The sequence below is a fragment of the Clupea harengus genome, chromosome 4, assembly GCF_900700415.2.
Source record: "Clupea harengus chromosome 4, Ch_v2.0.2, whole genome shotgun sequence".
Lineage (NCBI taxonomy): Eukaryota > Metazoa > Chordata > Actinopteri > Clupeiformes > Clupeidae > Clupea > Clupea harengus.
In genome coordinates this window covers 17375971-17391707 of record NC_045155.1, presented here as the reverse complement: position 1 = coordinate 17391707, position 15737 = coordinate 17375971, and the positions used below count along the sequence as shown (strand labels likewise).

At 42.5% G+C, this 15737-nt stretch overlaps 1 protein-coding gene across 1 annotated transcript; it reads right to left on the bottom strand.

Moving 5' to 3' along the window:
• Positions 1-904: 904 nt before the first annotated feature.
• Positions 905-15731, bottom strand: zgc:113278 (Translocating chain-associated membrane protein 1-like 1-like). The gene is made up of 11 exons (XM_012834590.3): positions 15366-15731; positions 14462-14522; positions 14181-14299; positions 13498-13614; positions 12822-12880; positions 12159-12243; positions 11904-11974; positions 9062-9166; positions 7560-7703; positions 5329-5489; positions 905-4966 (listed from the first exon to the last, which is right to left on the bottom strand). The coding sequence occupies exons 1-11, from the start codon at positions 15483-15485 to the stop codon at positions 4893-4895; spliced, it is 1116 nt and encodes a 371-aa protein (XP_012690044.1). The 5' UTR covers positions 15486-15731; the 3' UTR covers positions 905-4892.
• Between the last annotated feature and the right edge of the window lie 6 nt (positions 15732-15737).

The following is a 15737-nucleotide window of genomic DNA, read 5'->3' as shown; positions in this document are numbered from 1 at the left end:
TTGAACATTGGTGGTAGGAAGAGGGGGGATGCCTTTTTCCCTTTCTTTGCCCCCACCCCCCACCACACACACACACACACACACACACACTTTCTTTGCAGAGTTGGGGAGTTTGTGACTGGTGCTGAGCTACTCCCTCCATGTTGCTGATGGTGCAAAAAACTGAAGCCGATGAAGGGGCGCCAGGGTGGGGTGGGGTGAGGTTGGCGGGGGGGGGACTGGGGTTACAGAACGTTGAAATATGCAGCGGGTGTGAGAGGGGTTCAGGGCTGAGCACAAACAGCACCGCAGAGACAAGAGGACCAATGACGGGTCAAGAAAGAATGAGTGACAAGACAATGATAAAGGTTACTGCAAACACACACACACACACACACACACTCACAAAACTGTCTGCAGAGTACCACCATGCACACATACAGCCTACACAATACACACATGCCTAGGCAAATTCCTCAAGTCGACCACATTCATCAACCCAGGCTTTCTCCATGAGACAAAGCAATTTCAGAATTTTGTCTGCGATAATTTTTCATCCTCTTCCTCTGCCTCTCTCCCTCCCTCCCTCTATTTTACCGGCGGTGCAGACGAATGGCAGTCTGTTGATTTATTAATGCAGCAGCTGGATGCAGTGGGCTGTGCCAGACGAGAGCTAACTCTTCTCAGTAGTGCATCAGCACCCTCTATTGGCAAACACATGTAGTCACAGACTCCAATCAGAATGACAGCAGATTGAACTTCCCAGGGGACTGATGATACAAATTAAAACAGTGGTTACAGCAAATACATTGCAATGGGTATTTCAAGCAGAAATTGAGCAACACAGAAGCTTTTGCACTCAGGACAAGACATAACAATTATAAAGATCGAAAGAGATGGTGTAGAGCAAAACCAAGACAACCCCTCAGATTGAACAAAAAGTTTTAATCAAACAGAAACATGAAACAGAAGATAAACAAACAATCACACAGTTTTGCATAAATACGTACATCAGTCAAACAGATTTCGATTTATTTTTTATATAAAAGCAATATATTTCAACATAGAGGCAAGCATCTACATAGAAAAGACCAGTGCATACGCGAAGCACGAAAATAACATAAGTTAAAAAAAATCAGTATGCCAACTGTGATGCCTGTGAAAGCTTTGGTGCAATTCATATACATTTTCTTTAGAATCTACACTCTCTAAATGATGTCGCTCAAATGGTGTCATTATTTTCCATTTCCGTATATTTAGCTTGGGCTTAATCCGCAAAAAGGATGGTCTACAGGGAAAAGGATCCAATCCACCAATCCACATTCAAAAGAGATCTTTCTTCATTCAGTGCTTTCTTTTCTCCCAGCAACCATGTTTCCAGCCGAGGACAACACATCATCGAAAATATTCATTCACATTGGGGTTGTTAAAATGTCTGTTTCTTTCTCATTCGGACTCCTCCGTCACCCCCAAAAATACAGCGACAAACCAAAACTCAGCTTTGCATTGACTCCACAGAACACACGCACACGAGCACACATACACACACACACACACCTCATATGCCAAATGACAAAAACAACAAACAGACAAAAAAGACAAGTCAATGCAGTCCTGTTAGAGTCCATTTGGCAGTGAAATATTACAGTTTTGTTTTTCTCCAAAGACAGACCATCATGACAATGTCAAACATGCCACACAGTCAGCTTGTCTTCCATGTGTAGTGACTTGACTTTGACTTGACTTTCACAGCATTGTAAAATGAAATCCCCCCCCCGCCCGCCCGCCTTTTGGACCCACACTTTCATGATAGCAAGCTTTCACACATGATATAAAAAAATAAACGCAAAGTCTGTAAGGCGGCAAAACAAACAAACAAACAAACAATTGTGTGCTAAATAAATGTTGAATTCTCTATAGTTGTTTTCAGATCTATAAAAATAGCTTTTCAAAAATCTGACAAAGGATTCAGAACAGTGTCTCAATATATTTATCTATACATTTCTTTTCACTTTTTTATTTTTTTATTTTTTTAAACATCAGACAGCATGTTGGTTTAAAACAAAATAATAATAATAAAAAAGGGCCTCCTGCTGCTCCTTCCTTCTTAGGACCTGCCATGTTTGCCACCCTGTTAATATGAGACCGACTTTCACCGCTCTGCTGGTGAAGACAAACATAGAAAATACTTTCACCTTCACCATCATTCCAAATCTGACCGCACAGGAAGTGAATAGTGTTTTCCAGAAACGGCTCCCCAAATACATTAGTACTGCCTCCGTCTGTTTTCTTAGGTGTTAGCGTCTGTCAGACAGTCCACTAAAGAAGGACAGGCTACCATCTCCTTTCATCTTCTCAGACTCTTCCTCATTCCCATCTACCCTTGGGCCCTTGTCTTCCTAACCTGAGGTTAGATTTACAGTTCTTGGATTAAAAAAAAACATTAGATAAAGAACTTTCCATCTGTCTGTTTCTTCTCAACCATGAGTGTTCTACAGGTAGATAGATCTGATGGCAATGTCAAAATCACCAGCAAGGAGCAGCACCTTTTGGTCATGCAACGTTGCATTCTGACAGAGGCCGATTGTGTGTGTATGTATGTTTGTTTGTTTGTTTGTTTGTTTGTTTGTGTGTGTGTATATATATGTGTGTGTGTGCGATGTTCAAAAGAGGACGCTTCAGTTGTCTCTCAACCAACATTTAGTGAAGTGACCAAAACACTTGGAAAAACTATAAAACCAAAAAAAAAAAAAAAACATTCCAGTTATTTTGCAGTCCATGCCCCATTGATGGTATGGGTTTCATACAGACACATCCAACTGGCTCATGCACAGGCCACCACATGCAAACACGCGTGTGCATGTGCGTGCACACACACACACACACACACACACACACACACACACACACACTCATTCAAAACAAATATACACATATATACCTAGTGCACACCAGCAAAAAGAAAGGAAATCTGGACGAACAAAATGACCTTGAGGTCAGTGCTCCACAAGCCATCACACACAACAAGGCAATATACATATTAAAAAATAAACTCAATGTGGTCAGAACACAACAGAATAGAGCTATTTTAAGGACACTTGAAGAAGGATTGTATCATTTGAAGTAGCCACATCTCATATCAATGCTCATACCAACGTTAAAAAAAAAGAAACAAAAAAAAGTATAAAGTAAAATAGAGAGAAAATAGAGAAATAAAAGCAAGCACGAAGCACTCCAATGAATACCACAAGGCCACGCACAACCTATGCTGCAGCACATACTGCAAACTAATAAGATTCACTTCTTTGGAGAAAAGGGAGAGGAGTGTGGAGAAAATGAAAGAAAGCTGAAGACTCTCAGAACTTCCTCGTCACATGTCAAAATGGCTGGTCTTTATCTGCTGGAGAGCCCTAGCACTGGTCACTTCCCTACTTCACTTGGTCTCACTTTAAATTAAGTGTTCTTATTACAGTATACTTACTTAAGTAATTCATAATACTAGGCCATTTTCAGGTACGTAGTATTTACAGGTCAAGCCTAGTGACCCCCCCCCCCAACCTCTCCCCAGAGTTCCACGCAGACTGTCGAGCGTGTGGCATTCTTATCTCTACTGTTTCCCATACCGCAGTAACATAGGGGTCCTTTCGCTTTCAGTACCATTGCCTGTTTAGATGCTCGCTCTGGAGTTTCCTGACTGGCTGCTAGTTAACAGCACAGGAGGCAGCACAGAACGGTCACCTTGATGTTTGTGTTTGCGTCGTTTCACCTGACAGCCATAGTTCCCACGTCCTGATGAGATTCCCCTCAAACCTAGGGCTTGATCTGAGGAAAGCACAAAGAGAGACACAGCTTTCTCGTTCTGACACGAGCTCCCCGATCCATCGATCAGCACAGAGAGAGACACAGCTTTCTCGTTCTAACACAAGCTCCCATCGACCATCGATCAGCAGACCTAGAGCCACAGGCAATAAAAGGCTGTGTATATTTAAACAAAACAAAAAAAATGACACACCTCCGAAAGGACGACATCCTCCGTTACCTTTTCAGGTAAGGATGCCTTGTAGGTGACACTCCTTTTCTTACACAACGGACTCAAAAGGCAAAGCAGCAGGACACTCAACTGTTCAACAACAGCAACAAAACCAAAATACAAATAAGGAGGAAAAAGGACACTTTTTTCCCCCCACCACCTCTCTCTGACTGCTTACATGTTTGTTGACGAGCACAGTGGCGGATGCTGAGCAGTGTGTGACTGCAATAGGCTGCAGGGCGTTGCCATTCTTTTTCCTCCGTTTTGTCTTCTTTTCTTTCCCCTATGCTGTGCAGTGCTTTCAGTGTAGTCAACACAAGGAGCCTCGAGGAGAGAGAGAGAGAGAGAGAGAGAGAGAGAGAGAGAGAGGTCTGCAGCTCCTGACCGAGAGAGATGGACGCCTTTTACACTCCCCCTAGAGGACGAACCTCAATCAAAACCTAAGCAACGGTCTAAGAGTTTGAAGGATGCGGCTGGTCGTTCAAATCCATCCCACAGTGCTCGTCTTTTTCCCTCCTCACAGAATATACAAACACAAGTAACACATCCTCTTTCTGTTTCCAATTTTAAAATTGCCACAAAACTGGCAGCCTGTGGTTTTGCGTATCGCTTAACAAAATCAGTTCCTGAACAACCAAGCATTTTCAGCCAAAGTATGACAAAATAAACTCATAGTGCATTCTGAAGAAGAGATTACAAAAAAAAAGTAGAAGTATACATGGACCACACATGGACTCTGTCATGATGATTAAGGTTTTTGTTCGTGTGGTGAAGTGGTTTTTGTCATGACAGACAGTAGGACTACCTTGTTTTTTTAAGTAAAGAAAAGTGAGGATGTCACAAGGACAGGACCCTCCTCCTCCCATCAACAGTCTCTGCTCCTTTACGAGGCTTTTGATTTTCTCGCTCTGGGCGACGTCTTGTCATCTGGCTTTATCACTCCATTTGCAGACCCTCCTGAAAAGGACAAATAACAAAAGCAGGTAAAAAAATTGAAAACCTTAACTTATTTAGACTGATGAAGCTTATTTGTATATGTATGCAATTTATTAAAAACGTAGTTTTCAAAACGAGGACCAAACAAGAGACACCTTCAAATGGTGTGTACTTCATGTAGATTGTGTGTGTGTGTGTGTGTTTGTGTGTGTGTGTGTGTGTGTGTGTGTGTGTGTGTGTGTGTGTGTGTGTGTGTGTGGGGTTACATTCCATATCATGGGAAATAAACATTAACCTTGTATTATACAAACACTGAAAAGGCAAGTGGCCCCATGACAATAAGACAAACTCTGTGAGAAAGCCATAGAAAGGCTTATCCTCACCTCGAGACGAGTCCTTCTTGGAGGGCTTCATCTTTGGGCTGACGGCTTTCTTCTTGCTGGCCTGGATCTGGCTCTGCTCCCTCCACTTCTTCAGCTGGAAGTTGATGAACTTCCACATCATCCAGGCCTGGGTCAGGCAGATGGCCGACAGGCAGGTCATCCTGAAGGTCACAGGGAGACATGGGGGCAAGCTGAGCAGGGTGGTTAAGTTCAGACCCAAGCCAAGGCCAATAGCGTTGAGGACTGCTCTGGTTCAGCTCATGTCATCCTTGTTTAGTAGCCAAGACAGGCTTATTTGTGTACCACATTTCATAGGCAAAGGTGTATGTATGTGTGTTCAACATTCAAAAGTGGTTTTAAAAATATTAAATGTTCAATATGTGACCAGGGAAGATCTCCCAATGGCATACTTTTAACACTAGAAGAACTTCTCAGCTATTCTCCAGGGGTACAAACTCATCAGGGATGAAAAAGGTGACAACGATGCGAACCCCCTAGGAGGGTCCGGGGCATGCTCCCCGGGGATTATATTTTATATATAAGAACATTTTGCACATTTTAAAGTTCAATGCATCAATCTGGTGCACTTTGACAACAAAATCTAGATCTATGAAAAACTTTGTGCTGTTGTAAACAATTTTGTGCTCTGGTAACAGTTTTATCATAAACATTCCTGTGTTGAATGTTGCACGGGCACAGGCCAACCCAACCACCCACCCCAATACCCTCCCGACCACCCACTCCAGTCCACTTCACCAAAGCACATTACGTCACAGATCTCCATCAGGTATTAAGCCAAAAAAAGGGCCAACTATAGGAACAGAAAATCAACAGAGGCTGCATCAGGCATGGCCTAGCTTCTCCGTGTTCTTGAAAAACTGTGACAGTGAGAACACATATTATTTTCCCTTTACATTACTCTTCGAGTCTAGCTTGTCAGGACAAGGCCCATTTGCACCTGACTCCTAGTTGAGCCACAGTAATGGCATCCTCCTCCTAAAATTCTCTCATTCTGAAACCAAACTGAAGTAGGAGAGTGGTAAGTTTGTTCAGTTGCAGTGAAGCGCCCGGCAGTAGAAAACGGGTCCGTGCTTCAGATTAACAGGGACGTGCGGTCAGGGGAGGCAGAGCCTCATGAAAAGTAAAAAACAAATAATGATCAAATAAATATTAATATGTATCTACTGATCTTTGCTTTAAATTACATTTGTGTATGATTCCGATCATTTTTATAATCAAAATCGCTGAATTTGACCATGTCCTGTTCAAAGAGAGAGGCGACTCGCGAGGTGAGGCAGCGACGAGCTGCTCCTCATCTCAGATTGTGCAATCCCTCACACACTGGGTTGAGTGCATGACTTTTACTTTCTCATTGTTTGTCATCACTGAAATATTTGTAGACACTTTTATTATATGTCGTTTGTATCCATATAATAGGTAAAGTAATGTAATGTATTTCACGTATGTGAAGAAGCTATTTAGTCTTGCTGATCTGTCATAAAACCACAGAGAAAAAGCACATAGGGGAGGCAAACCTAACCTCTGCCTCAATGAAGGGGGCGTGCGATAGCCTGAAAATGGACTTCCAATCCAGTTAAGTGATAGATCAATACATAATGGGAGACCAATGACAGAGCTAAAAGGTTTGCTTCAAACGACAGGACAGAAGATACTTTCATATTTCTGAGAAACTTTCTTCTTTTTAAGATGGGATCAGGCAGAGGATCCGCCCGTCGCAGTTTCCTCTCTGTTATCCTCAAGCAGACACTTCCTGTCTATGCTAGAGACGACACGGCATCACCCCACAATGCAAGAGGCTCTGGCTTCGGTTGGGTCACTAAAAACAGCACTGGTGTGCTGATCATTCAGGAAACGTAAGTAATTATGCAAGGTGCTTTAGTATCATTTCTGCAGTTTTCTTCACCACAGGTACATCTCGTGAAAAAAGCTTGCAAGTGACTCCCAAAATGTTGTTCCTGAAGCTAATTTAATACTGCGCCATGTTTTCAACAACTCAAGGCACCAATTATGTGGGGCGTACAAATATAAAAAGATGAATATCTTCCTGTACCACTTTATGTAGAGTGTCCTCTAGATAATGAACTGCACATGTAAACAAGTAGCCTCACATAGGAGAATAACACTTTGAGGCGGTAATCTGAGATGGTGAGCTGTGGTGAATCTGAAGGTGTTCAGAGAGGAAGTCGCTGAAGGTTCACACTTGCACTTGCCTGACAGTGAGCACGTTGAAGTTCCCCTGGGCCAGAGAGAAGCCCTGGTTGTCGGTGCGCGAGAGGCCGAAGCCGAAGGTGAGCACGGAGAGCGTGAGGGTCAGGAGGCGGGCGATGACAAACAGCAGAGCCCACAGGGTGAACCTGCAGAGAGAGGGAGAGAATCAAAACAACGCTGGAGTAGAAGCAGAATCAACAACACAACAACACCAACCCTTAAATACTACCACTACTACATACAGCTATCAATCAACTCTAGCTTACGGCTAAAAACAGCAGAAAAAACAGCAGAAAAAACAGCAGAAAAAACTGCTTATACCTACAGCTGCTTTATCTACAGCAGACCCTGGGAACACATATCTCCCACTATCAAGCCATTGCTCTGGCTCCCTGTCCACTCTTTGATTCAGTACAAAGCATTCCTCCTTCTTTTCAAGAGTTTTCATGGTCAGGCTTCTGTCTGGACTCCTAAAGTAGTCCAGTCTCCCACTCTCGCTGGTAGAGCTGCGTTGTGTGTGCGTTGGAGATGCGTTACCTGTTGATTCAGAGCATGCACACCGCTAACGTGAGACGTGCTGATCAGGCGCGGCTCAAAATCAATAAAAGAAAAAAAAGGTAGCGCAGCCGCAATGCACACGCAACGCAGGCAGTGTGAACTGGCCTAAGTGTACACCTTAAGTAACATAAAGATACTTATAGTTATTTATCACTAGATAAAGCAAATGCATACAGATTCTAGCTATACTGTATGTCAATAGCTATATTATATTTAGTGATGATACATCTTTCTCTATCTGTCTGGAAGGTTCCAGCCCAGCCTCACTGAAAGATGTAGACTGTTGACTCATAGTATCATGAGATCCGGTCCTAAATGTCAAACATGTTTTGTTTGTGCAGCTTTTTCGCTGGATCATGCTGGTCTGCATTTCAATGTTTAAACACTACCTTTCATTTACAAACATGCCTCCATCCGCTAGCCATAAGAGCGGCCGGAGATATCATTTTTCATGAAACAACACAAACACACAATGCAGGGGAAGTACCCCATGCAAACAACCGCTAACTGGTCCCAAAACAAGCTGTAATCTATCCCACAACAGGACCGTTTCAGTGACTGTCACTCTGGAATCAAGACTAAGTACAACTCTCACACAACTACAAAAAAAGGTTGTTCTTTTACATGGAGGCTCAAAGCTAACATGTTCGATATAGAACAATATTCATATTAATAACTGTTTGCTGGCACAAGAGATATTCTTAAATTACTACAATGCTTATTATTAAATAGTCCTCAGTAACATTTTATACGGACCTCAGAATCAGAGTAAGGAGAACTTTCAAAAGGTTTGTCAAACCCCATCTGTTAAATCCTCCCATGTTACTTCCTTTTTCTAATTGAGAGCCCTTGCTGTGTGTGTGTGTGTGTGTGTGTGTGTGTGTGTGTGTGTGTGTGTGTGTGTGTGTGTGTGTGTGTGTGTGGTATAAGGATCAGACACACCTACCCTTTCTGTTTGTTCTCGTCACTGAAGTAGAAGAGACGTGAGGCGTGGAACAGCAGCTCCACCAGGTAGTGTGGCACCAGCAGGACCAGGCCCAAGCGGTGGAGACTGGGAGGAAGAGAAAGACAGGAAATGACACGCTATTTGATGCCATTTTATACAAGATATAGAAGAAATGACCATGACCATTCGTAATATTGAATATGCATAATGGAAGCTATGCAGGTCACCCTCTGTGTGCATTTAAAACTGACTGCATTTTAACAGGGAAGAAAATGAATCAATATGATTGAGCTTTTACCCATCTTTTTTCCTTATGGGGAAAGATGTGTACTTGGTCTACAAGGTTCTGGTCAGCACATTTCATAGGGATTTGTGTCAGATACAGCCCGTCAAAAATGGGAAAAAATACATTCTGACAGATCGACAGGGCGACAGTGGTACAGGAGGTAAATAAGTCGTTTAGTAATCAGAAGGTTGCTAGTTCGATTCCCTGTCGAAGTGTCCTTGAGCAAGACACTGAACCCCTAATTGCTCCTGATGTGCAGTGTGCCATCAGTGTAAATGTAAAAAATGTGTATACATTGAAAGTCGCACATATGTACCGGTAAGTCGATTTGGATAAAAGTGTCTGCTAAATGACTAAATGTAGATCTGACATTTTAAACATCCACTGCGCAAAAAGTATGAAAAATTGCCAACTAATATTTTTCTTCCCAATATTTGGGACTTCATCATATTGATATTAAACGTTTAAGCTTAGCCTACCGTTTATTGTAGTAATAAACTGTTCATTTATGAACCATCCATTAAACCCCTTGTGAGCCATGTCATTACTGTGCCACTAGTTTATATACTGCTTGATAATATTGGAGGTAATTTAATAATTCAGAGAGTTTCACATTAACCGTATTTCCCCGCTGTATTTACCGCTCTAATGCATTCTTCTGCCCCATAAAATTCAGACATGTTTAAGCCATCCTGCTTGGTGTTTTTACATTGATTTGGTAACACTTATTATTGCCAGCCATGGGAGTTTGGCAGCACCCACTGATGTTCCGCTCGTGAGATAGGCCTATGTATTTCATAACATGTACCCTGGCTGTAGATAAAGATATTTGATATTTTGAATATCACAATATATTGCAGTATTAACAGTAACCTGCTGAGGTTTAAAATCAGTTGAGATACCATTTAGTTATCTTTTGTTATGATTTCCATGTTTCAATATTGATGAGTTTGACACCGATTCAATGAAATTAACGTTGGCAGCAGGATGTTGATTTAAGTTTCAATGACCGTCGTTTGCTATCTGGATGTTGAAATGCTCCATTCCTTGTTCTCTGAATAAAGAAGTTGTTTGCAACTCGATCTGCACGGTTTACCAATCTGTGGGCATTGTTTGTAAATCTGAGATGACCCTAAGGGGGAGTCCAACTGCCTTTCATTTAAACAGATAGTCGTTCGCTTTGCCCCCCGTTTAGCAGTTTCCCCAGCCATATTGCAGCATGTTTTGCCACTCTGACTGAAGGAGTGTATTCCAGCGGGAAAGCGACGTCAATGTATCCCCTTTTGTTTGATATAAGTTAATGTTAAGGATAAATACTTCACTTAGCTGGGGCAGGTCTGTGCACCCAAACCACGTTTTGCTAATGCTGACAAAGAAACAATTTATGGGATTTGATCGCCTAGTAGTGCAATTTTGGTATAATGTTGCCTCCACATCTCCGCTGCTGACCACTGTGGAAACCGGCACAAGCCCAAAGGAGCTACTGCATCACTACCAGCCCAGGGGTCCTTCACACCACTGTTGCCAGCTCGAGGGTCTGCTACGCTGCTGCTGCCAGCCCGAGGGTCCTCTGCATCGATGCTGCCAGCAGGTTGTCCACTGCCGGCTAGAGATCTTCAGCACCATGATTGTCTCCCCAACTGGGGACGGTCAATCACTCGGGGCGGGGCGAGATAACTCATTCAGCCAGTGTGTTTGTTAATCTGTAGTGTCCTAGTAACGTGATTAATGTCACCCTTTTGTGTCTGGCGTTAGGACATGTGACTTTGTGTGACACGTGTATCATTTCGTCCGCGTTTATTGCTGTTGATGCCTGTGTGTCCCCCTGTGTTATTGAGTGTACCTGTCACTGTCACGGTCTTTGTTATGTCGAAGAGCTGCATTCTGTTTCTCCCAGTTTCCTATCGGTCTAAATGGCACAATGAAAGGCATGTGGCCAGAAAAGGGGAGCAACGCATTGTTGCTGTCTTTGAAGAACCCACCGATGCTACAACATTTTAGTTTCAAGCGCGAACATGTTACGAAGTTGCAATTGCAGCCTACACGATGGCAGATAGGTAGGTTTTGGATATTATTTATTCAGGTTGAATTTAGTTGCCCACCCAACATATCCAAATGCCCACCCAAGGATGACAACCCTAACTCACTTCTTGAATATTTCAAAGTAACATGGTCGTCTAAGGTAAGACCATTGGTAGATCTTCAGGGCCTGCCTGCTTGTAAACCAATTTAAAAATAAATGATCCTTTTCAACTTTGTTCAACTAACACCTTCCTGCCACTGACTGAACTTAATTTCATACTTTACTCTACCTATGCTGTGTGTAGGCCTACAATTGTCTTATGTTTCTTCATTTTTCATTTCAATGGAGCGCAGCTATTTAGATACAGGACAGTATGATGTGTTCACTTTTTTGATATTACAAATAAATACTTAAACATAATATTATGTTTTTATCGCATTGTATATTGCCATTTCTCCTCAGCATGTCAAGATTTTTTTAGCTATATCACCCAGCCCTAGGAGAGATTTGATCTGGAAGCTCTATATACTCACTTTAAGACATAGGCACCGGTGATGTGGAATATGTAAAGGCAAATGTAGTACAACTGGCGTGGGATGTCTTCCTAAATAAAAAGAAACACATGTTTGTGGGTCTGCAGTTCTGTTAAAATACCAAACTAAAATAGCATTTATGGAAATGTATAGCATTTATTGAGGGTCTGGTCTTAAGGTATTGGATACACCACAAAAACACGAACAAAATGGAACACTAGCCAAGAAATATGCGACTCAAACAGAATTCCTTACCTTTCTGACTTTTTGAAAGTACAACTCAGGAAGGGCATGGAACCAGTAGGCGATCTGACAAATATAGAAGAACTTCACCTGAAATCTGTCAAAAGAAAAGCAATACATTAACTTAAAAAAAAATCACATTTAAAGAAAAAGGTTTCCATGTTGAGAAAGGATGACGCTGCATTACATAGAATCCTAACACTCAACTTGAGGTCCAATACATTTGAACACAATGAGAAGCTATATGGTCTGAGAACTAGTGAGGACAGAACTGAAGGAGGCATAATATCTGCCAGTGACACAACACTCCTGCTGAACGTCTCAAAAAAGCCACAGATTTCAGTCTTATTATGCGAGACATACAATGCAAACTGCTGCGGTAGACAGAGAGGCATTTTCATGGTCACTGCCTAAACAAACGCACAGGCAGAAAGCACACACACATGCATGCACACACACACACACACACACACACACACACACACACACACACACACACACACACACACACACACACACACACACACAAGCATTCCCACTGTGATCCCCAAAGGCAACGTCTCAGACAAACACATGCAGACAATCTCTCTTCTGTAAGACCCTGCATGTGAGAGCCATCCTGCCATGAAGTGTGTGTGTGTGTGTGTGATTGGTGTCACATGACTCGGTACTTACGCCATGTGAGTGTGTGGATAGCCTTCCCACAGGAACGTGGGGTTGGTCACAAACTCCTCCTGGGAGGGCAAAAAAATTAAGAAATAACATACGTGCAGGTTCAAGGTTACTGTTCTAGGGGAAAGACTTTCATCTGAAACATTTTCACCTCATTGAGGATATACATCACTATACAGTATGTGCTCCCCAGGTATAGAGCCAATGACCTCGGGGATCTTTACATCATATTTATCTAGTCATACCTATATTTTGCCACATTTACAGAGGTGCTATATCATGAAGAATGTGTGATAACTGTACAATCTAATACCATGTTTAACCTCTACCGAAAAATTCCAACTTCACTAAAATTCTCAAAATAGCAGCAGCTTCCTCCTTCGGTGCTGACTGCAAAGGGGTTCTAAAGTGACTGCGATGGCATAAAGTAAATGGTACACTGGTTTTGATTTCACAGTAGACTATCACACAATTTATATGATAAACCTCTCCTAAACATTTCTCAATGGTGCCCCAGGGTCTAAGTCCAGTGTATTCAAGACAAACAAGAGCAGGAAGAGAAAACATGATAGATCCACAGTTACAGGATTAATAGACATTTCAGCGGCCAACTGAATGCATTAGAGCCATCATGGTGGCGCTTGTGTGAAGGTTCAGGTGGCTCCCCCTTCCCCCTTACCGCAGTCAGGATGCTGCATCCCCACACAAAGGAGAACAGGTAGAAGGCAGCCAGCTGTCCGGATTCATTAAACTTGCTGTGCTTGGTCTTGGACAGGTGTAGCCGCCGATTGATTTTCTGAAAAGCACACAAAGTAAAAACAGTTCAAGCCACAGATCTGAATCTCTGTTTCTTGGTAGGCAGAGATTCGTTGTTGTTGTCTTTTTTTTTTTTTTTTTTTTACATCTTTGTAACCATAACAAATCAACACCTCAATCTAAACCAACAAAACGACATACAAAATATCATAAACACTACCTGGAAAACATCAAACAACCTACCAACCTAACTGAAAGGCAGTGGTGATCTGTAAAATCGAAATATAATCTGTTTCACATAGCTCTACCCAGATGTATTCTTGACATTACAGACAACACAACAAAACCTCCCCCCCACACACCCTGAGATGCAAAGGAACGCTCATTAAGGGGAAATCTGCAAAGTAACGACAACCTCACTGGGCCAGACACTGTCCACTCACTCCCTGCCTCTATCTGAGTGCTCCTTCACCATGCAAAACCACTCGGCTGGCTGGGCAGCACCGCCTCAGAGCAGAGACACAATTGGCCCTGGATGGGTCATTCTAGACTCACACATTTTTGGTCTGCTTTACACATAACAGTTCAGGATGATTGTTCACTTACATCAAGTACATACTCCTGGATCAGGGCATGAAGTATAACAGCAATAAGAAGGTAGAAAAACACAGTTGCAATGTCTTTGGGTCCATACTGATAAAGCACCAAAGGCTCCGGCCGCTCATCTGAATGAAATAAAACGAAGTACATAGATTAATTTACATACGGCACATAAACGCTTATTACATTCATTTTCACTCTTTGTAATTCAATATATATATTTCATATGTTCAATATGTTGTGTGTAGGTTACAGTGTTTCAGTCAAATGACAGCAAGAATACTCACCAAGTGTTTGGGTTACATTGTACTGGACTGTTATGAACATGATTGCAAACTTTGCCGTCACCTGCAAAATCATAAAAATGATCACTCATTATCGCAATAATGCATTGCCTTCCCTGTCGTATATCTGCATATAAGTTAGGACTACACCTTAACCTGCTGCCTCACTCTTAGATCACTGCTAGGCACGTCATCTCATCACCTACCTCGTAGCATCAACATTACGAAGAGGTAAACGACCATTCTTTCGCCAAATACACCAGCACTGGTTGCACACTACCTGTCTCACACTTCAGTCAATCACCATTGGCTCGAAACCTAAGGTCGTATAAACCACTGACTATTAGCTAGGACAAGATAAAAGGATGGCGGGGAACCAGCAAGCTAACGTTATTGCAAGTGTCACGTTATTGCTGTGTTTTCAGTCACCTCTACAATTAACTACCTACAGTAACATACTAGCTTATCAACTCCTCTCACTCCAACACAGGCAGTCCACAAAGTAACATTAGTAAAATAACTGTTAGACAGGAATAATGACAGGTAAGGTAGCAGCTAACGATACACGCAGTAATATTACCATACAAGTTAGCCAGTAATAAGTTAGCTAGCAAGTGTAAGCTGGTTGTGTGGTATCATTAATTCACTCAGTCACTTTAGACCGGTTAGGCCTACATATCACTATTCTCATATGTGCTATTAATGGATGTTATAAAGCTAATGTTAATGTTGGTGGCACAGGATGAAACTGAAGGCTAGCTAGCTAGCTGGTTAACAAGAGGCCTGCGTTTCCTGGCAGAGCTGTCGGACCTGCAGGGGAAATCGCTTCAAAACATCTGTGCACTGCTGTCAAACAACTCAGCTCCCGCTTAGGGGACAGCTGCTTTGGGTAGTTAATGTACCGTACCTCAAACATTAGACCCAGCAGAATGATCATCGCCACACATGAAACCATATCCGCGTGATTCTGGATAACAAACTCGTGGCTCAACACCGGTGGACTCTTGTTCTTCTTTCGGAAACCCATGGCTGAAATGGCTCCCTCCTATGTCTCTTTTCGCAGCGGGTCTTGGTCTATTCGACCTCCGTTTTCTACCCTAATTACTGGTTTATGACTGTGTGCTTCAGATCAGGAATAAACCATATAACACACATTTACACTAACGTTAGCTACCCAACAACACTCACTGTACCCTCCCAGTTTCTACCTTGGAGGCTCATGACTGGAGAGAGGAAGGTACAAGCAGTTTGAAGCACGGGAAATTCCGCGCCCCCAGTG